General features: G+C 41.7%; 1 protein-coding gene and 1 pseudogene across 1 annotated transcript in view; both read left to right on the top strand.

The window, feature by feature from the left end:
• The window catches only part of ANK3 (ankyrin 3), a 330,729-nt gene that overhangs the window by 110,000 nt on the left and 196,705 nt on the right, over window positions 1-24,024 (top strand). The window contains exons 5-7 of the mRNA XM_032607988.1: window positions 5,882-5,980; window positions 11,037-11,222; window positions 13,102-13,200. Coding sequence (XP_032463879.1) covers window positions 5,882-5,980; window positions 11,037-11,222; window positions 13,102-13,200 — 384 coding nt within the window. The remainder of the gene's footprint in view (window positions 1-5,881; window positions 5,981-11,036; window positions 11,223-13,101; window positions 13,201-24,024) is intronic.
• LOC116741885 lies at window positions 14,752-16,158 on the top strand (annotated as a pseudogene).

Here is a 24,024-nt window from a genome sequence, read left to right as displayed (position 1 = left end):
TCTAAGTTCCCCATGGTTGGGCATTTGTTACATGGTCTATGCCACCTGTGCTGATTCCCTTTGCTAGCTCACTTACAGTAATAAAGCTTTTCCAGAAAGGAGTGATATAAAGTTGAATAGTGGCACGTATGGTACTTGAAGAGAAATACAGACCAGCTGACCACAAGGGGAGCATTGTGGTTTTCAACCAATTATTTTTAAATGCCCCTGTAATTTTTTACTTAGAAAATAGCTAGCATTAAGCTCTGAGATAGTGGGAAAACTCTTGAGTCCATTTTCATTTTCCTATCTTCCCCCCAAGGGAGGGAAAAATTAACCTTCCCTTCTTTTCAACATTATGCTCATTCATGACTAATGTTCAGAGGAGGCGTGGTTTTAAACCTTCTCTGAAATGTCTGGGAGAAGCTGTAGTCGAAATAAAATCCTAACCATATTTGATTTCAGTGTATACACATCCTCTCCTGATGATGAAGTGTGGAAGGAGAACGTGGGCTGTGAAATTCTCTGTTCCTTGCAGCTGTGCTTGGAATACCCAGCCACCCACTTGACAGAAAACCTGCCCCCCTTTCCTCTGGACACCTGCCCCCAGAAGCTTTCTGAACTGCATCGTTCTGTGGACAGGATAAGTAATGAGATCACCATGAAGCAGAATGGAGTTTCAAAGATAATTCCTGGTAGCAGCTTTTCAAAAGGAACTTTAAAGAACAGCAAGCAATAATGCCATGAAATGCAGTGAAATTCCATTTGGTGGCAGAACATAAAACATCCCAGGAATATTATTATTCAACAAAGTGTATCCCGGGCTTCCCTGGTGGCGCAGTGGTTGAGAGTCCGCCTGCCGATGCGGGGGACGCGGGTTCGTGCCCCGGTCCGGGAAGAGCCCACATGTCGCGGAGCGGCTGGGCCCGTGAGCCATGGCCGCTGAGCCTGCACCTCCGGAGCCTGTGCTCCGCAATGGGAGAGGCCCGCGTACCGCAAAAAAAAAAAAAAAAAAAAAAAAGAAGAAGAAATAAAAGAAAGTGTATCCCTATCTAAGTGAAATTTTATCCTATAGACAATATTTAATAGCCAACAAGAAACAGCATAAAGAGAGCCCCTCACCTTCCTTAAATATAAAAATTCTCCTTGAAAATAAAAATGGCATGGGACAGTATCAAGTTCTGATGAACTGAGGCTCTATACACTAGGAATTTGTGGATGTTCTCGTAATAATTTTTGTCATTGCCTTGATCTTAGGTCTTAATAAGTTAGTTAACTCTTTCTTATATTACTTAACATTCCAGGAATCATTTAGGCCTACCCTAAGAAAGAAATTGGATTAGATAACTAAATTGTGATTTTAAAGAACTCTACTACGATTCCTAACTTCTTAACTCTACTAAGTTCTTAATACTTTATACGAAGTACAACAATGATTAACAGTGTTTGCTCTTGAAAAGTCTCAAACTGCCATGTCAAATGACATCCCTTACGCTTTTCTCCTTCTCTGTCTTTATTCCATAATATAAGGTACCAACTATGTTTATAAAGAAGCAAAGTCTGTTTCGTATAATATTTTTAACTATCAAAGTATTCTAAATTGACAGGTTTTCACAGTGGTTTTAACAAAGACAAAACCCTTTAATTAAACCAATGCTTCCGTGGTCTTTCTGGGTGTTTTTTTGTTTTTTTTTTGTTTGTTTGTTTGTTTGTTTTGCGGTACGCGGGCCTCTCACTGTTATGGTCTTTCCCGTTGCTGAGAACAGGGTCCAGACGCGCAGGCTCAGCGGCCATGGCTCACGGGCCCAGCCGCTCCGCGGCATGTGGGATCCTCCCGGACCGGGGCACGAACCCGTGTCCCCCGCATCGGCAGGCGGACTCTCAACCACTGCGCCACCAGGGAAGCCCCTTTCTGGGTTTTTTAATGTTTCCTATGGGTGGGGGGAGGTCAGGTCCTGGTGAAGTCAGACAATGGGTGTGGTCCAGATAGAGCCTTTCTGACCTTTAAACTAATAGCACACCTCTGATGTAAACAGTCTTCACAAAAATTAGTACCTTATGTAAATCAGTACAAATATATCACCATGCCCTTGACATTTTAATTAATAACAGCACTTTATGATATACAAAGGCTTGGTTGGAGGAAACTAGGATGGATAAAATTGCATGGATGAAATTTAAGCCCTTATTTATATTGTTTCATTTCATTTTTATTTTATTTTGTTTTATTTTAGTGGGTATTAGGTAGCATGCCTCAGTACGGTCTATAAAACTATAAGTCTGCAACTTTGCATACTTATGATAACACCACAATACTTACAATAACAGCATAATCAGAGCAGAAGGTACTGAAGATATTGGATAAAATCAGACATCAAAAAGCATACTCAGTCTTGAGCCTTTTGAGAATTCAGTGTATTGTTGCTACAGAAAAGCAAATGTAAATTGGGCCACCCATATGTTCCTTTTTGGTCAGCTCTTTGTTTTGGAAATTTCCTAAGTTAGGGAATTAATAAAAAACCAGTGATGTACTTTTTTCTCTTAAGAGAAAAATAACATTCTTTCTGAAATATTACCATCTTCCCAATCCAGGTACTATTTCATGAAAAATCATTACAGCTCTAGGTCATCCACACTGGATTACTTGTGCCTTAACCCTCTTTGCACTAGAGAGTAATGGTAATATTTTTATTCACTCTTTCAAAAAGATGCTTATAATTATCTTCCTAGAACCATATCTAGTGTGTACGTGTTCTCACGCCTTGTTGATCCTTTCCCAATACACAAAATTTGTATTAATTCGTGTTAGTTTCTATTGCTTTCATCCAAATAACTTCAGCAATTTGGAATTATATGAGGAACCCATAGAATAGAAGGCTCAAGAAGCTTTCAGAAAGCTTTGGAAACTAGGTGGTTGGAGTGAGAGAACCTAATCAGAAGCTAAAGGGTAAGGTTGCCCTTTGATACAGTCCCTACAGGCCATTCGAGGGTGGGGAGGGGCGATTTGGTAGAAAAGAGAATTGAGAAGGACGTAGAATAGACGTGGAAGAGCAAGGAGAGGCGTGCCGCACGTGCGTCCACCCTGTGGTTGAAGAAGGGCAGGCCAGTTTACTTCAAAGTCCAACCAAGACAAGTCCTACCTACACATCCGTGAAGATGTAGTTCCTCTAAAGAAAACAGAAACAATACTGCCAAAGGAAGGGACCAAAATACACAAACACGCACACTCAAATACCCAGTGTAAAATTGAAATTTCCACTATGGAGGCCTCGCCAAAACCATTTTGTCAATATGGTCAGCAGAAGTAGAATGAGACCATTCAAAGCCATATACTGGATGATTCCATTGACGTGAAATTTTTACTACAGACCAATCCATCGAGATGGAAGGCAGATGAGTGGTTGCCAGAGGACATGAGGAGGGGCAAATGAGGAGTGAATACTAATGGTCCAGGGTTCCTTTATGAGGTGATGGAATGTTCTGGAGTGAGATGGTGGGGATGGTTGCCCAACTTTGTGAACGGACTTAAAAAAACACTAAATTTTACACTTTGAAAGAGTGAGTTTTTTGGTGAGTGAATTATATATCCATAAAAATATATAAAAATGAAACAATATGAAAGAATGACCATCCAGAAAATGACCAGCTTTCGAGTAATAGCGGTACAATGGCAAGCACTCAAAAAACAAGAAGAAAATCTATTGTGGGAACTATTCACTACAGAGCCCCATCTTGCTGTGACCCGTGTCTACGTATTATTTCTGAGAAATTCCAGTTGTACACATTTCATTCTCTGCCATTGTGGAAAGGGCACACGGAGTGATCTAAAAGTTGTATTTGTTAAGAACCACTCTTTGGAAGCTCTAGGTCTGTAAGAACAGCATCTCCTAAACCTCAGTGCCTAGTTTGGGGTTTCCTTCAGGCGTCATGAAATGTTTGCTTGGTTCTGGCAGGTTTCCTCCAGAACAGGGCAGGTACACTGGGCTGTGAACCAGCGTTTCTTAGGTAACTTGAACTACAGCAGACCTCTGCCCTGAAGCTGAGGATCCACTGACATATATTATCTACTTGATATTTATGTCCGAGAGAATGACATCCATTTTGGAATTTTTCCTTAAGGACTTTACTCCTAAAATCTGAATCTTCCATCTGGAAATTTTGGGTGATGTGGCAAGATGTATACTCAGTTCATAGAGTGATAAAAATCCACGCTGGTTTTCACCTTTCTTTTCTTTTTAATATTTTTCCTTTTTTTTGGTTAAGAGATATTTAAATCAGCCAAGGATTAAACAATCTTTCATTTTGGTCAGATAAGAAAATGAGAAAATAGCAGTACGATAAAGGGTATCCTAAACAGCTTTCAGGTTCCTTCATAGCTCTGGGAAGAGTGACAGAGATGAAACCCACGCAGACACACATACACACACACACACACACACACACACACACATTGGGTTGCAGTTTTTCCAGGTTTCATGTTTAAAATTGATAAAATCTTTCATAACAGAACAAAGCAGCCGTGAACTTAGTGATGTGACTAGGTAAATAATTTAAAAGGAAGAAGCTTGACTACTGTGTCATATTCCACTGCCTCTAATTTGGTGTCTCTAATCTTGAGCTTGGCAGCCCAATGACCTAGTTCATTACATTTATGTGTAAAATAGAATAAGTAGAATAGAGGAACTCTCTGATGAATAAAGTATATATGCTATGGTAGATTTGTTACGTGTAATACTTTTATCAAGAATATTTTTAACTTATTTCCTAATTCTGAGGTATAAGCCAAAAAAGTGAGGTTACCAGAGGCTGAATTATGTTATTCATCATATAGTAATTAATACTTATAGTAATTAACCTAGACCTTTTGAATCACAAAGTTTTGAGTAATGTTTGGTAACATTTAATTTAGAATGTATTTACATTTATTCTTGGAGATTGCATAATATAAACAATGAAATTTCCAGATCATTCAGTTAAATAGGACTGAATTCTGAAAAGCTTATTCAAAGAGAATTTATTATAGTTTGAAAAATACCCGTTTTGGTGTATATATCTTACAATAAGTTTTTTTAAATATTAAGTATTTCATAGATGTGAAATACATTGTTTTAGAGAACAAACATATATGCAGCATATTTTTACTAAGAAGCTTAAGATGGATGTATTCATTTGCTTCCAAGTTCCTTGGCAGTTGGGCACATTTCAGACAAAGATGCACAATAGAATATATAATATATGAATGTGTGTGTATGTATTCTGAGCACGTCTTTGCAAAAAATGCAAGGAAGGATACTTATAAAGAGTAGACTACTAATAGAATTCGACTTTAAAGTTGAAGATATACCCTTTTCAAATTGCTGTTCTTTCCTTTGTTCTAAGTCACCCCGTCTGTGGTAAGTTTGAAGCTGTAGGAAATTAATATAAATTCTTTCCAAAGTAGGAGCTATTTCAGGTGTTTAATTTTATGTAAAAGTATTACATATTTTATTTAAGGTACATAATTATTGCTTGGGATAAAAAAAGATTCATTGGGACAATGACCAAATGTATTTTTCTGCATATTCTCATGGCGTCTAGTAAAATCCTTTACTCATGGTAAACACTCAGTAAGTAGTTGATGGTTAAATGAAGGTGCATATTTATCTAAAGTGGATGTATTGGTATGAATTATACTTAGACATGTAGCAATGAACCACACTCAAACTATGAATTAGGAAGTATAATTGTGAATTATACATTCTGCTTAAATCATTGTGCTTAGGTTTTCTAATAAATATGAATATATTAAACTATTATTAAAATCATTACGTGTGAGATTTCCTGGAATATATAATATCATCAGTACAGTGGAAGGATAGATTTGCTTTAAAAAGCCACAAACATTTAAATTCTTATTTTGCAGAATGGTTTCACACCATTGTATATGGCGGCCCAGGAGAACCACCTGGAAGTTGTCAAGTTTCTCCTTGACAATGGTGCAAGCCAGAGCCTGGCCACGGAGGTAAGACACTTTGGTTCTTTCCATGGGTAAGTTCACATGTTTATAGGGCATTTTATCAACCTGAAGCTATAAATTGAGAATTTGTCTCACTGGTATGTCATTGCAGATGTATATTAACGTGTGGGCTCGCAAGGTTTTATGAAATATATTAGAAAACTCTATTCCTAGTCTTTCAAGAATCTTCCATTGCAGAGATACCCTCTCTGTTCTTAAATGCCTGGCTCTACCCTATAACTGAGCTGTTTATTTACTATTTACATAATTGCTTGAGAACACGTATCTGCTTCTTACAATTTTCCCTCAAAAGCAGCCACTGTTTTGAAATATTTTTGTGATAAAACATAAGTTTTAAATCTGGTTTTTTCCAAATTTAAGCTAGCATAAGTATAATGATTGGATTTATATAGTTCTAAAGTAAACTAATTAAACTCACTTCTAAACAAAACTAGTACACATTTTTAAATACTAGATAAAAGTGGTATTTAAAAAAAATGTTTGCAGTCAGGAATAGAAGAGTTATTTAAAAATAAAAAGTTATTTAAGTCACTGGTACTGTTTTAGGTAATACAGTTTATTTTTTAAACTAATTTGGATGGAAGATGGTAATCCCTTGTAAAGTGTATCACTAGAAATCTATTGCTAATAATAAAGGACCAACGTTTGGGTATTCTTTATTTTTAACAAAACAATGAATTAGAACAGATGTAGGGTTATCCCTGTCATAATACCACTCCTCTGACTTTCATTCTGAAGTATTTCCTGAATGGCACAAGAAAGATGACAATACAGGGATTGCATATAACCTCACTGTTTTTTTTTTGAGATTATGCCTTCAGGGGAAATCACTAAGTAAATGAAGAGGCAGTTCACACAAAAAGAAATGCAAATAACTATAAATGTTTAAAATACCTCACCCTCCCTCCTAGTCAAAGAAGTATTAATTTATTAATCAGATAAAGAATGAGATCCAGTCTTTTGCCCACAGGATGAGGAAGAAATTCAAGGGGTAGAAAAAATTGGAACTTAACTACCTTATTGGTGAAGTTGACAATTGGTTGCAACACTTTTGCAGAAGCAATAACTATCAAAATTAGTATTTATACACCTTTTTACATAGCAATTCCACTTCAAAGAATTTCTGTCACATATATTAGAAGATAACGCAAAAAAATAATTATTATATAAGAAGCTCAACAATACGATTACTAATGACAATTTTTTAAAAACTAGGAAGGACAAATAGGGAAGTCATTGGATAAATACGGCTCTACTTAGACAGTAAAACGCTCTTCTGCACTATTAGCAAGGAGACAAGACTGTATGTACTGATACAAGAAAATGTCCGTAGTGTATTGTTACCAATGGTTTATTCTGAAAATTAGGAGGGAGCCTTACTTTTCACTTCATACCCTTCAGTTCTCTTGGTGATTTTTATCTTGAGAATGTATTTCTAAACAATAATATCCTTAGAGCTCGGTAAGAAATAACAAAGGAACCAACATTTGTAGACGTCGAGCAGGGCCCATCCTCACACTGGGAGGAAGTAGCCTGAGTGAGTCCCTCAAAGACAAAGTAGTGCAGGTCTCATCATGCTTTGCAGGGAGAATGGGCGGCAGAGGTTGTTGTAGAAGAGGAAACCCATTCGCATTTTTGGACGGAAATACGAAATAATATAAATGTCCTGATGACAGCAATTCCTTAGTACTGTTTTCGTCTGTGAAGGACAAGTAGTATTCTTTTTCAGGCTGCGATGGACAGAGCATCAAGGATCTCCTTTAGAAGCGAATATAAACCCAATTAACTGCTAATAGATTAGAGTTAACTTGTCAGCTAATTATCAGTAACTCACTGAGTTCTCCAATTTTTTTTAAGCTTTCAAGGCCCCAAAAGAGGCACTACAACCAAGTAAAAAGAAATATTGTATGAAATCCTTAAACAACTAATTCAGTCTTTTAGCAAGAAGATAGGTAGGTAGATAGATAGATAGATAATGTACATAGATATGTAGATGATATATATCTAGATAGGTAGATAGATATGTAGATGATAGATATGTAGATAGATAGAGATATGTAGATAGATATATATGTACATAGATAGGTAGGTAGATAGATATGTAGATAGGTAGATATGTAGACAGGTAGGTAGATAGATATATAGATGATATATATGTAGATATGTAGATGATAGATATAGATAGAAATGTAGATAGAGATATGTAGATAGATAGATAATGCAGATAGATAGATTTCTTTTTTACTCCTTTATATTAATTTCAAGAGGTTTTGGGGGGGCGGTTTTGGTAGCTTTAAAAAATAAATGAATGAATGAATGTTCTAAGAACAAATCACATCCATGTCTTCATGAGGGTACTAGTACATCACTATATAAACAACATCTATCTGATTATCTAGAGCTATTTGAAGCTTTGACTGAATTTTTATCTCTTCTTTTGGATTATTAGTACTAGAGACTAAAAAGAACAGCAAGAAATAAGATGTTTCATTCACACAGTGTTCTAACAACGATTTGCAATAATATTGGTATCATTTATACAGAAGTCTGTATTTACAGAATGAACAGTAGTGAGCAATGAAAGGATTCCTTAGGTGGAAAAATTTTAATAGGATTTTTAATTTATTATATGATGTGATATTGCCAAGGTCCATCAATACATTTTTTTCTTCCATATGTACCTTGTATATATGTATCGAGTCCTTGGCATGGTTGTGGTTTTCGAAACCTTTCCTGTATTACTGTGTACTACATTTATATCTTTTCCATGTATATCTTCCTTCTTTTCCATGGATATCTTCCTTCTTTCGCTAATCAAAATTTTGAAGCATGAGGTAAATTTATTTGTTCACTTATATGGCACAAGTAATTATTAAGCACCTATTATGTGCCAGACAGTCCACAAGGCAGTGAAGTTTCTCAAGGAGCTCCTATCACGTTTTCTTTCGGCTTGTATTTTTCTCTTAAGAATAACTGTACAGAGCAAACCAAACCGTTTAAACTTGGTTTGGAAACAAAATCTAGAGCTGCTAATTTTAGCTGTTAACACCTTAGGGCTGGTACTTTGTGTCTTTAATTGGTTTGTGCAGGAAGCACATTCTTGTCAGTGCTAATGTCTCAGCTGCAGTTGATTTTCTGGTGCAAGGTAGTTTCCTTTATGTATAGGCCCTGTGAATTGAAAAATTCCTATCAGTGGAAATGTAGCCATTTCATTTTGCTGCAGAACAGAAGTGAGCTGTCATTTTTACCCCTTAGGTTTTGCTCAGGTTTTAAAAGTGAGATGCAACGTTAACTCTTAATACACAATTTTCCTTTCACCATTCCATTTTTTTAAATGTATTTTTCTCTTTTTTTTTCAAAAGTAATATATTAAATAAATGAGAAAGTACAATAAAAAGCAAAAAGAAGAAAAAGCCATGGTTAATTTTCCCTAGAGATAACATTCTGTTTATTCATCCAGATTTTTTTGTCCATGTTCACAGCGCACACATTTATCTTAATGAAAATGAGATCATATATTTACATGGTTATGTAGATTCTTTTTCCCATAACATTAAATTACACTCTAAACGTTATGTCCCTCAGTGTAACCTGTGATATCATTTTGATGACGCCCAGGTTGTATGCAGCCTTTCTCCATTATCTTACATATGGTTGCAGGGAATGTCCTTCCGGCTGCATTAATGCTCATCCTCTTCCTTATTTGGGTCTTCTTGGAAAAGTTGAAAGCGGCAAGTGGAACTTCAGCCAGATCTTGAGGCTTGGAGCATAGACAGAATTTGTGTATGTAGACCAAGGAGGACATTTCAGGGTGCAGCAAATAGCCTGAGATTAGAAGCCAGGGTGGGGATGGTCCGCACGTCCACAGTTAGTAAGGAGAATGGAGATGATTTGTACGAGAAGAGCCTGGGCAATACTGTCACTTAGGCGCTTGGGGCCAATATTTTACACATCCTTGAATATAAGTGTGCTGATTTGCATTCAGCCAAATAAGTGGTAGGAGTGGTAGGTGTTTTCCAGCAAGGAATACAATGGTGAAAGTAGTCTTTTAGGAAAGCCAACAAGACATGAGTATGCAAGTAATTCTGATTTTTCTTTCTCCCTTATAAGCGCTCCTCCATCAGAGCAGCCCTCGATTTGTGCCACAGGGACTACAGATCTAAAATACCATGACCCGAATAAAATAATAAGTAACTTACTTGCCAATTGTCTAGTAAAAATAATTTTGAAATGTTCTTTTGAGTGTGTGATAATGAAAGCATTGCAGAATTAAAATTTGGGAGCCAGTCCTGGGATGTTCTGCTCTGTACTATGTGTTCTACAGTCAGCAGACCATCCACAAATTAATTAACCACAGTGAAATCCGTAGCTGTCTTCTCTTTGTCAAGTCCCGGGGCCATACAGTGGGAACGCTCAATGTATAGATGTGTGTGTATGTCTGAATTGCCTTTAGTCACATTTTGTATGATCCTTTCTTTCATTGGTCGGAGAAACCGTGAGTCTTTCATGTATATCTTCCTTAAAACAGCAGTGAGTATAGCTCATTAATTCACATATACTAATTGAGCACCAGATATACGCTAGGCCACAAGGTACAGTGATGAAGCAGATAGGGTATGCTAGGCAACAAGGTACTGGATAAAACAGTTTTAAATTATCAGTGGAAATGTTTACAGCTTATTTAAATGAACTCCTTTGAAAAATTTGCCTGGATTTAACCCGAGAGGTAATTGTTTTCGCTGAGATTATTTTATGGATACTGAAATTCTGCCGTCTTTTTCTTGCTTAGGTAGGACTTTCAAAATTTACCCACTTTTTCCACAGAAAGAAACCCATAAACTTATTACAAATTTTTTAATTATTTCCTGCTTCGGTATATGTGTCGTTTTAAATTTCTTTCCACATATATGTCTACTTGAGTATGTCAGCTTTAATAACCCCGAACAAAAATTGACATTTGGTCAGTCGGTCACCTTCTTATTTGTTAATGAAGAAGAAAATATCCATAGAGACCAGTCTTGACCCATCCATCTGTTCGCAGGATGGCTTCACACCGTTGGCAGTAGCTTTGCAACAAGGTCACGATCAAGTAGTGTCACTCCTGCTAGAAAACGACACGAAAGGAAAAGTGCGTCTTCCAGCTCTTCACATCGCTGCCAGGAAAGATGACACGAAAGCTGCCGCCCTGCTGCTGCAGAACGACAACAATGCAGATGTAGAGTCGAAGGTGAGGACCTGGGAAACGAGCCCCTCGTGCAGCATCCTGTGTTAGGCACCCAAATGTGAAGAATGCCTGGGCTCCCTTTGGAGCTTATGCCAAACACTTAACTGCACTGAAAGGAGTAAAATCAAGCGCCCAAGTCATCCAGCCGAAGGCACATCCCCCGCCCTTGGCATCTAAAGCTGGGAGGGAACTGTGGGTGCTGCCCTATGTGTGCTAACATGGAGGCCACCTCAAAAGAAATCAATCGATATGTACCCAACAGTGTCCTTCCTTTGAACATATATTTTTACTGTAGTTAACACGTCAGCTCAAACATCAAGGTGAAAAATTACAAAATGCTAGCCACGGTGTGCACAAAATCAACCTTTGGTTGCTATCTCAGACGGTAGGCAATGCACTGAGTATTGATCAGCTGTGGAAACCATGCCAGCAGCCAGGGTCCCAGCCAACGACTCCCATTGTCTGGACACTTGCAAGTGTCGGTGGAGGAAATGTGGCATTTGGAATAGGCCGTCACATAGGCCTTCATTCAGTCTAGCTTTCTTTCTGTGCCTATCGTGCTTCCATCAGAGCTTTCACCCTCGTCACTTAGCTGTCATGAGCTTTCTGCCACCCATTATCACCGACAGCAAACTAACCGTTCATTTTTTCCTCCTCCTTGCTTCCAAATGTGTTAACCTAGATGGTGGTGAATAGAACAACAGAGGTATATATATATATACATACGTGTACATATGATCTATATCTGCATCATCATTTTCCCATTTCCTAGAGCTGCTACCTCATTTCTTTCCCTTCTTCTTTGCATTGCCTTCTGTAGGCTAGATACCTGCTTTATACCCCCGCCCTCAAAGTAGCATGTGCCAGGGAAGATAGTAGTCTGATTACCAGGGCTTTCTGCAGCTGAACCTGGTGTTTGAAAGGAAGTATGAGGAAGCCTTGAAACTTAAGGGTATTTCAATAGCGTTCTGTGACACGAAGCGTTTTGACACTTGAGAAACTTATCAGCTGTACCTAAAGCTGCAGACAACCCTGTCATTCTACTCATCTAGGATTGGTTCTCTAGAGTACTGCATGACACTTACCCTCAGTGGTGTCAGCAAGATGAAAGTTACCTCAGAAGGGCACACATATGACCCACCCTTGACAAGAGTCAGTCAGATCGCTAGCATGGCTGAGAAGCTTGCTAACAATTTAGAAATGCATCTAGTTCCTATAAGGTTTAAATCTTTGGGGACTAAGTGAATCGCTGCATGTTTTACCACTTTTTTTAAGGAAGTAAAATGACCTTGGTATGAATGATCCAGAAAAACGTGTTCTCGAGTAGGCATTTGCTACTGAAGAGACCAGCTTGTCGATTTCTTCATGAAATGCGTTCACCACGATTCAAGACCAATGTGTAATAGTCCCTCTTCCCCCCAAATTGCTTTCATCATTAAGATTGGCTTTTACCGTTCGTTCATTTGACTCTACATTGAATATATAAAGCAAGTTAAATTTTGACAGAGTTTCAATGGACGATCCTATGAATGATAAAACAGTGGTACTAATCGAACTTTCTTTGAGCTGTCCAGATATTTCTTGTCATCCCTATTTTAACTTTTGGAAACATTGGCTTCTGTGTAGTTCTGTTCCTGGATTACTAAAATGGCTCAGTCTCCACCCTTGGTTCCTCCCTGGCTATTCCTCTGCCCGTGAGTTTGGCATCTCTTTGAAATCCTATGAGCAATTGGCACTAACGGAAAGAAACCTAGTACAGAATGGAATGTGGACCTCAGCGTATTTTGCTTCCCCGTTTTTATCTGGGCAGGGTTATGGTATTAACATGTCAGGCAAGGGGCCGGCAGGAATCAGCTGAACGTCTGCTCTGTTTTCTTTCCAGAGTGGCTTCACTCCACTCCACATAGCTGCTCACTATGGAAATATCAACGTCGCCACATTGCTGTTAAACCGAGCGGCAGCCGTGGACTTCACCGCGCGGGTAAGAGTGCTGCGGTCTGATGTGCGCTTCAAGCATTTGAAACGATTCTTAACCCTCCTGCCCCAACATGAGGAGGAGGTCAAGACAGTTGACCTCCAAGGGCCCTCCCAGTCAGTGGAAGGTGTGATGTCTCCTTATCCTAGTGCGTTTTCTTGCTTGCATAGGGGTGTGCCTATTTCCTAGGAGGAAAAGAAAACTAAGATCGGGGTCGGGAGTACGGGTGGGTGATAAATATCTAAGTGAATATATAGAAAATGTGATTTAAATAATGATGACTGAACACTACACACTGTCCCCCAAGTTGAAATTTCTGAGACTGTAGAAAGGGGTCGGATGGCACTAACAGTGCTCTAGAAATCAGGGTCTCGATCTTCCAGGTGGGAATGAGTTTGGAATGTCTGGATAAGGCCCAGACTTTAGAACCCAAATAATAGAGGCCACCTTTCGCTCTTATCTTCTGTCCCCTATAAACTTTCAGAATGAGTAACACGATTCTGTAACCTGAGTAAGCTCATAATCATAGGGAAAGGAATTACTGGGTCGTGTGTACTCCTGGACAGCCGCTCAGACATCCCGAGTAATATGGCCCTGAATGTAAAAGCTGGTCTAGCTCTAGGCCTGATCGTCAGCAACAGCATCATCAGAAGTAGAAACAAGGTGGGAAGCAGAACACAGAAGTGGCTGGATGTGGGGACTCAGGATTCAGACTCCCTGGGTTCCAGTTTTGGATTTAACTTTTCTTTCTGTGTCCATCAGTTTCCTCACTGGTAAGATGAAGTTAATATGGATTATGAAATTAAATAATAAATGGTGATAAAAAAAATAATAACAGCACTCCTGCACTGGGTCACTGAGAAATAGGAGTGAGCGTACCCAGAGCACCTAGCGCGGCGCCTGACACACCAGCACCAGCAGCGCTGTGATTTTGCACGTAGCGTTTGAAGCATTATTTTTGCTAAAAACCTCACTTGTTAGGGGAGAAGTGGCAATAGACCCGATAGAGAGAACAATCGTAACGCTAGTACCAGCAGTAGTTGTAGCAGTAGTAAAAGTAATACCATCTTTGAAGCAGATGCCAAGCTGAGCATTTTTACCTCGTTTATTCTTATATCAAGAAAAGTGTTACTTATCCTTGTGTTACAGAAGGGGAAACCAAGGCCTAGAGATAAGAAATAGCTGGTCCAGATCACAGAGCTAGCAAATGAGAAATGGCAGAATTTCAGCCCCAAAGCTCTTCACCCCTCCAGTCTTCCGCCTCCCTCCGCTGATGTTAAGGGTTCATTTTTCTTTTCCTTCTTATAATTCATTAGTTCTATAAAAATTAATACGAACTCAGAATGGGCTAATATAAAAGCTATTTCCAGGGACAGAGCGATGTCTGGCCGCGGCCCTGGGAGCTCCACCTCTGCCATCGGGACCCGGCGTGCTGCCCAGACCGGCGCTCAGGGGGCCCGGGCCGGCTAGAGGCATGGGGGGACCCCGGGGCCCTGCAACGCACTACCAGAGGCCTGGCAGGTCATCAGGGAGCCGGATGCCCATGGCTGGCTTGCAGGTGGGAACCCCTGCAGGCTCCCCATTTGGCACAGCTGCTCCACTTCGACCTGGCATGCCACCCACCGTGATGGACCCATTCCGAAAACGCCTGCTTGTGCCCCAGGCCCAGCCCCCGATGCCTGCCCAGCGCCGGGGGTTAAAGAGGAGGAAGGTGGCAGATAAAGTTCTACCTCAGCGAATTCGGGATCTTGTCCCAGAGCCTCAGGCGTACATGGATCTCTTGGCTTTTGAGCGGAAGCTGGACCAGCCTGTTGCTCGAAAGCAGATGGAGATCCAGGAGGCCGTCAGAGAGCCCCTGACGCAAAAACGAAAGCTGCAGATCGATATTTCTAGTATGTTCAGTCCCAGCAAGGCAGAGGGTGATAGTGCAGGAACCGCAGGGACCCCCGGGGGGAAACCCCGCAGGGGACCAGGTGGCTTCCTGGGAACTCCGAGTAGAGGGAAAACTGCTGGGTGATCCTAGGAAACAGAAGAGGAAGTTTTCTTCAGTCTTTAAGAGCCTCGTCATTGAGCTGGACAAAGGAACTGTACGGGCCTGAACCACCTGCTGGAGTGGCACCGGATGCCCACCACCCAGGAGACAGATGCCCTCCAGGTGAAACGGCCCGAGACCTCAACGTCAGGTGCAGCCACCTGCTCATGCTGGATCATCAGCCTCCCCACTACAAGTCGAACCCCCGACTGGCGAGGCTGCTGGGGGTGCACACACACACACGAGGGCTGCCACCATGCAGGCCCTGTGGCCCTACGTCAAACACAACCAGCTGCAGGACGGCCACGAGCGGGAGTACGTCAACTGCAACCGGTACTTCTGCCGGATCTTCAGCTTTGGCCGACTCCGTTTCTCTGAGATTCCCATGAAGCTGGCCGGGTTGTTGCAGCATCCAGACCCCATTGTCATCAACCATGTCATTAGCGTGGACCCTAACGACCAGAAGAAGACAGGCTGTTATGACATTGATGTGGAGGTGGATGACCCACTCAAGGCCCAGATGAGCAATTTTCCGGCCTCTACCACCAATCAGCAGATCGCAGCCCTTGATATCAAGCTCCATGAGACCACTGAGTCCGTCAACCAGCTGAAGACCCAGAGGGATCTCATGCTCAATTTTAGCACTGACCCCCAGGACTTCATCCCGGCATGGCTCCGTTCCCAAGATCATCACTGATGTGATTGGGAATCCTGAGGAGGAGAGACGAGCTGCTTTCTACCACCAGCCCTGGGCCCAGGAAGCAGTGGGGAGGTGCATCTTTCCCAAGGTGCAGCAGCAAAGGCAGGAACTGGAACAGGTGCCGGGAATCCGCCTGACCGCAGGCTCGGGGATCCCTTCCTTTCTTCCCAGCCCTGGAGCACCCCCCTCCTCAGCCTGGAAGGGGACCACCCTCTGGGGCACAGACATGTAGGACAAGGAGGGGGTGAGGGGTGTCTCCTGTCACCTTCTGCTCCCCAGCTTTAGTTTCATAAGTGTAGTGAGAGGATTCCGTGTTGCTTAGTCCCCAAAGCCTTACTACTCACACGTTGGCTTTAATTGGATTCACAGCAGAGGCCTCCTTTGCCCCCTGCAGGCAGGCCCAAGTAGGACCTGGAGGCTGTGCTTTGACATCACAAAGGCCCCTGGCTTTGCTTGTTTACAGACCCCCTTGGAGTGAGAGTCAGCGCTGGCTCTGGGCAGCTGGGCGAGGAAAAGGGGCACAGCTCACACTCTTACTGTAGCCTTTCCAAACCAAAGTTCTTTGCTATTCCTACCAGCCCAGCCTTGCTGCTGGTTTTTTTTTCCTCTCCTTTGGGTATTTGCACTATTCGTGGAGCAGGTTTTTCTATGCAGGAGCCACGTTTTTTGTACAGGAGTAAGCTGGGGTTTTTCAGGGAGCCCTACTTGGTATCTCCTTCCTTATTTTCTTTTCTCAGTCTATGCAAGTGGCTCTGGCCACCATCATCTCCTGAGAGGCCAGAGGGCTGCCACCCCCAGCTTTTGGGCCCAGGGGTAACGCCTCCTAGAGGGAGGGCATGCTAGTTCTCTGGCGGGGCCTGAGGCATGGGTGAGTGTGCTGGGGGAGGGCAGGGAAGCGGTGGGGAGGACTGTTGTTCCCCTTTGGAGCTTGGGAAGGAGAGTGGGCCTAGGGCTTGGCAAGTGCCACTTCTGGCAGGTTTGGAGATTTCCAAATAAATCTTTGTTTATTGGTGGCAAAAAAAAAAACCAAAAACCTATTTCCTATCCTATTGTCATCAGCCTGCTAAAATCCTTTATCAGTTGAAATGAGGCAGCTCATGTCACTCTAGAGCCATGTTCTTATTGCACGAACAGCATCCTTGGGTTTCAGCAACATGGCAGACCCGAGGCCTAGTGTGACATTTTGAAGGACAAAGTTAAGTACTTCTTTAAGTCATGTATATACAGGGCACGCCAATGTGAAAACTGAAGCTCGTGTCTGTAAGATGCATCCTTCTGGTTTTATATCTCTAACTCACAGAAAACCTCATTAAGTCACATCTTCTAATTAGGACATTTGGAAAATTCATGTCAGGGTAGTGTTGGAAGTTTTGTCTTTGTGCCATTGTTCAGAAATTTCCTGATGCTGCTGAAAATAAGGAGATTGGGGTCATGTTTAAGCAATTTAAGAGGACAAATTGCAGTATTTTCAGACTCCTTCAAACAATTCCAAAGCATCAATTTACATTAAAACAATGACTATGGTAATTACAAATGATGCTAATTTATTGATTAAAGATGAGTGGACACTATGGAAGCTAAAAAAAACACACACACACACAAAAAAAGGTTCTGAAGAACCTAGGGGCAGGACAGGAATAAAGACACAGACATAGAGAATGGACTTGAGGACACGGGGAGGGGGAAGGGTAAGCTGGGACGAAGTGAGCGAGTGGCATGGACATATATACACTACCGACTGTAAAATCAGTAGCTACTGGGAAGCAGCCGCATAGCACAGGGAGATCAGCTCCATGCTTTGTGACCCCCTAGAGGGGTGGGATAGGGAGGGTGGGAGGGAGACGCAAGAGGGAGGAGATATGGGGATATATGTATACGTATAGCTGATTCACTTTGTTATACAGCAGAAACTAACACACCGTTGTAAAGCAATTATACTCCAATAAAGATGTTTAAAAAAAAAAAGTGGAGACCTCAGACCCACGTTGTTACCTTGTTAACCTTGTCTGAATTACCATATGTGATTTAAAAGTCACATTGTGCTTTTGTTTAAAATATGTTAAAATTCAGACTTTTTTGCTGATTTGGAGAAGCATTTTCTCCAGACATTCCTAATTAACGAGGCCTCATAGCATTCTGAACTGAAGGCTGGGGTGGAATTTAATCCTACTTACTAGGAGGCCTGTACTGTTGCTTACACCCTACAACACATGCTTCCCTCCATACGTGATGGATGGCTTGCAGTAGGATGTCTGAGCAGAACTGGTCTTCACGAAAAGCTTAATTGGAGGCAACTGCTAGTTGCCTCCAGAAACCCACCGTAGGTTCCAAATCTCCAGTAATTTTGTTATGTAACAATCCAGCATTTAGCCTTTTGTATTACAGAGACCTCTCCCTTCCCAACTCGAGTGGGGTCCTTCTAGGTCAGAGTTCTCTCAGGGATGTAGCAGGTGAAAAAAGTGAGATGCCCTAGAACACAGATGGGATCAGATTTTGCCGGGTCAAAACAATAAAGGAAGGATCATTAAGCCTGAGTTGCAAAGAACTAGGTGCAAATCATAACCATAAATCGTATGCTTCAGGAACTGGGTTGAGATAGAGGTGTAGATTAGAAAGTTAGAGGTCAAGTTACAAAATGACAGCAGCAACCTTTGTCTTAGGGGGGCTGTGATTTCTGCTTCCTGGCTGGGACAGAGCATTGAAGAAAGGCGGATACGGTCTTGTAGTTCTTTGTGGGCTGAGGGCGGGACCTCAAGAATAGCTACCTGCTGGTGAAGAGAGCTGGGGATAGGAGTAGGGATAACCCTTCTGGAATCATTTCCTGCGTGTAGTCCATGTGCAGATACGAGGCAGGTGCGAGGCAGAGCCAAACGCGGTGTGACTAAAGAGAGAACACAATAGAATGGATTGCTTTCTATGCTTCTTTGTAGTGCTAGCTAATTCAGGCAGCAAGAGAGCAGATCCTCGCCAGTGGTGAATGTCTACCCCCGAGCAGCAGTGATGGTAACTGATTTATAGGATACTTACTTGTTCTATTAACACCTTTCCTTAGATTTTTATTATAATGTGAATTTTGATTTTTGTGTTGTAATTTTGCCGTGTTTATATATTGCGTAAGATCTCCTGTCTGACATCGTAAATATTTCCTTTCGGATTATCCAGACCCGTTCAGCCTCAAGGGTCCACAGCAGGGAGTTAATAGAATAGCTCCTGAAGACTGCAGTGCAGGGTCAGCAGGCTGCATTCTCTGAATTGTGTCTGCTGAGATGGCCTTGACACCGTCTGAATTTATGCGTGATGCTTGCTCTCTTAGCAAGTCATCCTAGCTCTCTTGGGGAAGAGAATGTAAGTAAGGCACACCAGAGCTGCTCCTGATTCGCTTTCCAGTAAGGAGCATTGATGCCCTGGAGTAGGTAAAGGCCAAATGATATTATTGGATGCCTGCAAAATTCCCTTCATTGAAGAAGATAGATGAATGCTTTGCTAGCTAAGACATTTTTTTTTTTTTTTTTTTTTTTTTGCGGTATGCGGGCCTCTCACTGTTGTGGCCTCTCCCATTGCGGAGCACAGGCTCCGGACGCGCAGGCCCAGCGGCCATGGTTCACGGGCCCAGCCACTCCGTGGCATGCGGGATCCTCCCGGACCGGGGCACGAACCGGTATCCCCTGCATCGGCAGGCGGACTCTCAACCACTGCGCCACCAGGGAAGCCCTAAGACATTTTTTCATCAAATACAATGGACCACCTAACTTAATCTGCACTCTCGTCATTAACCTTTCTCTTGCAAATTATTATTTAACTTCCCATCTGGGGAAGATAATTGAATAAAATATCCTTCTATTGGTCTTGGTATGTAGTACTTTTTTGTTCTGATCTCTGAAAGGATTACGGATTTATGTGTTTGAGTGCTATACCTATTTGTTTCCAAAAGGATTTCAGGAGGTTTACAGATTAAAATATACAAAGTAAGACATGTAAGGATGAAACAGAAAAAGTAAATGTTACCAAGCAACTGGAAAGAGCTAGTGAATACAAAGCCCTTAAATTTAGGCTTTAAGGGCGTTTATACATGTAGTAGAAAAGGAAGCACGGGTTATATAGTTTTCACTTTCTGACAAAGGAAGTCTTAGTTATCTATGGAGACAGGTTTTTTTGTGTGTGAAATAATTCATATGTGATTTTTATATCATGTGAATCATTCTATTAAGAGCAGTGAGTTTCCACAGACACAGAAGACAGACTTGTGGCTGCCAGGTGGGAGTGGGGGAGGGAGAGGGATGAACTGGGAGTTTGGGGTTAGCAGATGCAAACTATTAAATTTAAAATGGAAAAACAACAAGGTCCTACCGTATAGCACAGGGAACTATATCCAATCTGCTGGGATAAACCATAATGGAAAAGAATATAGAAAAAGAATGTATATACGTGTATAACTGAGTCACTTTGCTATACAGCAGAAATTAGCATAACGTTGTAAATTAACTATACTTTAATGAAAAAAAAAGAAAAAAAAAGTTTCATAGTTGACAGTATCTTTAATAGCTACATTTCAAAAGGTTCCATTCCTACTACCCCATACTGCCTAAATCTCCATCTGTGAAGGCGCCTTGCCCAGGGAAGCTGAGACACTATGGCCCAGGTACTTAGCTGTGTGGTGTTCTAATTGCGTGTGATAGAACTTGGCACTTGTGCCACAGGTCTGTGACTAGAGAACATGTCCAACTGGACTGCCTTTCTCAAATAGCAGTTGTTTTGAACAAAGCTTTAGCAGGGCCTTGGCCACATGTGGAACTCAATTATGTCATAAGAAAGGCTGCTTTATCTAAAATTCTTAGATAAAGGCTACTTTATCTAAAGTTCTTTTTGTTAAAGTGAGAGCAGTGTTTTTAGACAGTTGAACTCCTAAACCTGTTGATGGAAACATACAAGTGTCAGATTTTACGGTCTGCCCAAATAAGAGGTTGACAAGGGGTCGGCCCATGCATAAGCAAAACGACGTCCGTGGATAAACATTATCTGGAGACTTCCTTTCTCAGTTAATTTCATTCTAGCAAATATTAAAGAACTTCTCCTATAAGCTAGACCTGGAAGTCCAGACTCAAGTAAGCCACTGACCTGACGCTGCTAATTTGTTGAGGCCCCCATGTGCTCAACCATACCAAAGAGTCTCTCTCTCTTAATTCCCCAAAGCACAACTAAGTCTTGGCTCTAGTGCCCAACAAGACTTCTCTAAAAACTCTGGGATTGATGAAGGAAGTTCAGAACAGAAAGGCAGAGCTTATTACTCAGGCATATAAAGGAATGAAATAGTGCCATTTGCAGAGACATGGATGGACCTAGAGATTGTCAGACAGAGTGAAGTAAGTCAGAAAGAGAAAAGCAGATATCATATAATAATCACGTATATGTGGACTCTAGAAAAATGGTACAGATGAACTTATTTGCAAAGCAGAAATAGAGTCACAGACATAGAGCACAAACTTATGGTTATGGGGGGGAGGGATGAAATGGGTGATTAGGATTGACATATATACACTATTATATATAAAATAGATAACTAATGAGAATCTACTGTATAGCACAGGGAACTCTACTCAGTGCTCTCTGGTGACCTAGGTGGAAAGGGAATTTTAAAAAGAGTGGATATATGTATACGTGTAACTGATTCGCTTTGCTGTACGCAGAAACTAACACAACATTGTAAAGAAACTATATGCCAGTAAAAATTAATTTTTAAAAATGAGATGAAAAAAAAAAGAGCTGAGGGACCTCTTCTGGATAACACTGTCCCCAAAGTCCGTGGGCTATGACCCCTTCCTCAGGAAAGGGCTCCCTTGTGAGCCCCCTGAAGCCACTGTGTTGGAGAGTCTCTCTTACTTCCCTTAGCGAGAACCCCTTTTACCAACACTATGTCTCTTCTGGTCAGGGTCTAAGCCCCTTAACCTAGTCTCTGGTCCCAGAGAGAGGGGGAACCCCATTTCCTCTACACCTGGGCTCTCTTAATTCAGTAGCCACTAACAACTGAGTACTAACTTTAATTTAAATTAAATGTAAACTTCTGTGCCTCATTCCCCAGAACCACATTTCGGGTGCCCAGTTTCCACGTGTGGCTAGCAGCCATTGTATTAATTTAACACTGTATACGTAACGTTTCCATCATCACAGAAAGTTCTTTCGAGCAAAGCTGAGACACCATCAGTCTCAGTCTTCCTTCCCTTCGGTGTCATAATTATCTCTAAATGCAACTTTCCCCTCCAAGGAAAGTGATGCTTTAAGCAGAAGCAATTTTACTCCTAATAGACTTGCCCCTTTCGGCTCCAAAAGCAGATTGCTGCCTTTCCCATCATGTAAGCAGAGACTGCCGTGACCACCAACAGCAATAAAACTGAAATCTTCTTCCAAAGAGGACTAAAAATACTGCTGGCAACTTGAACATAGTAATTTCTCCCCAGTTCATGCCATGGAGAGTTCAGAAATATCAGAGATTGAGATAGGTCTCAAGAGAGGTCTCCAATTGCCAGAGATTATGCCACAATTACTTCTGTGAGCCTCTGTTTTTTTAATCTGGGTAAAAGATGCTTGTATCCTGTTCCTCAAAGACGCTCTCTCTGACCCCCCAAAATAGGTCGCTCCCCTCCTTGCCCCAGTGTGTGTGCTCATCGTGCCCTGTTGGTCCTGTCCCGTGATTGGCCTTGAAACTTAATTCTGTGGGAGTGTTTGTCTTGCACTCTGTGTTTATTACCTAAGCCCCTTGCAGCCTGAGATGCCTTATTCACCCTCTATCTCCAGCTCCTCCACGGGACATCTTTCCTCACCTGGTAAATATCCTCCTTCCAAATGCTTACCACATTCCTGCCTCTGTGATAATGACTTTAACGTGAACTTCATCTTTTCAATCCTCCAGTGAAGGACTCAGCCATGGAGAATGTGCCTCTTGCCATTTAGACTTTTTTAAGAGAGGTAGGCACTTTATTTCAGAGAACCATTCCTCACGGTACTGGGGGAAGGCAGGACCTGTATTTTTGCTGCCTGGACGCCCTTGATCTGCCTCCCTGAGTGGTACCTTTCACATACAGATGGAGCTGCATTCCATTAAGCCAGAGGGTGGTACCATGAAAGCATCCAGGATGTTGCCTGCTGCAGAATAAGTGCTCAGCGTATGCTCATTTTCTTCCTTTCTTCTGTAGGTAAAAATGTGTAGTAATCCTGATAGAAAATAGTCGTGATTTGAGTATTTAGTAAGTTCCAGCTTCTTTGTTAAGCATTGTGCGTGCATTAGCTGAACAGTCCTATACAGGCTGAAGTAGAGGTGTCGTGAAATACGCCTCACACACCCTGTGCTTCACCTCCCCTGCAGGACTTTGAGTTCCTCAAGGGCAGACCTACGTGTTATTACACATTTTGGGATCCCTGGAGTGTAACCCAGTACCTAGCACTGGGAAGGACTCGATATATATTTGTTGAATTCAAGAATGAATCAACAGATAACTTCCAGGCCTCCTTATCCACTATTCCTGGGCACCCAGTACCTATTCAAACCTGCTTTCCTCAAGCCCCAGTCCTCTCCCTGGTCTATCAGAATTTCAGGCTGAGCTTTACTTGGTGTTAGGGACCCACTTCCCGAACTGATGTGAGCTGCATTAAGGGGGATGGGAAATCCATAGGATTCTACTAGAGGGGGAGAGGCAAGTACACCAAACCCAAGTATTGAATGTCAGACACTGAGAGGCAAGTTGATTTGAGCAGCCACGAGTCTTGTGATTCAGCAGTGTAGTTGACCTTGGAAGACACGCCTAGAACAAAGGGCTAGTCACCAAGGTCTGCTGCCAGGCTTTGTTCAGTTAAGGGTGTTTGAAGCAGAGCCTCAGTTTCTGAGCTATCAAAGCCCAATCAAGGCCACCACCAGCCAGTGCTAGGAAGATCATCAGCCACTCAAACGTGGAGAAGAGGTGAGCATCGCTTCAGCAGGAGGGTGGCTTTTGTCATGTTTTTATAAGGGTCCAGGGCTTCCGGAGACGCTACTGTAGTTTGTGTGGCGATGCCATTGCAAATACATTAAAAAAAAATATTTTCCCTGCATTATACAAGTTATTTTTAA

This window comes from Phocoena sinus, chromosome 16 (assembly GCF_008692025.1).
Source record: "Phocoena sinus isolate mPhoSin1 chromosome 16, mPhoSin1.pri, whole genome shotgun sequence".
NCBI classification, from domain to species: domain Eukaryota; kingdom Metazoa; phylum Chordata; class Mammalia; order Artiodactyla; family Phocoenidae; genus Phocoena; species Phocoena sinus.
The sequence above is the reverse complement of the archived record's forward strand: the minus strand, read 5'-3'. Positions and strand labels throughout refer to the sequence as shown.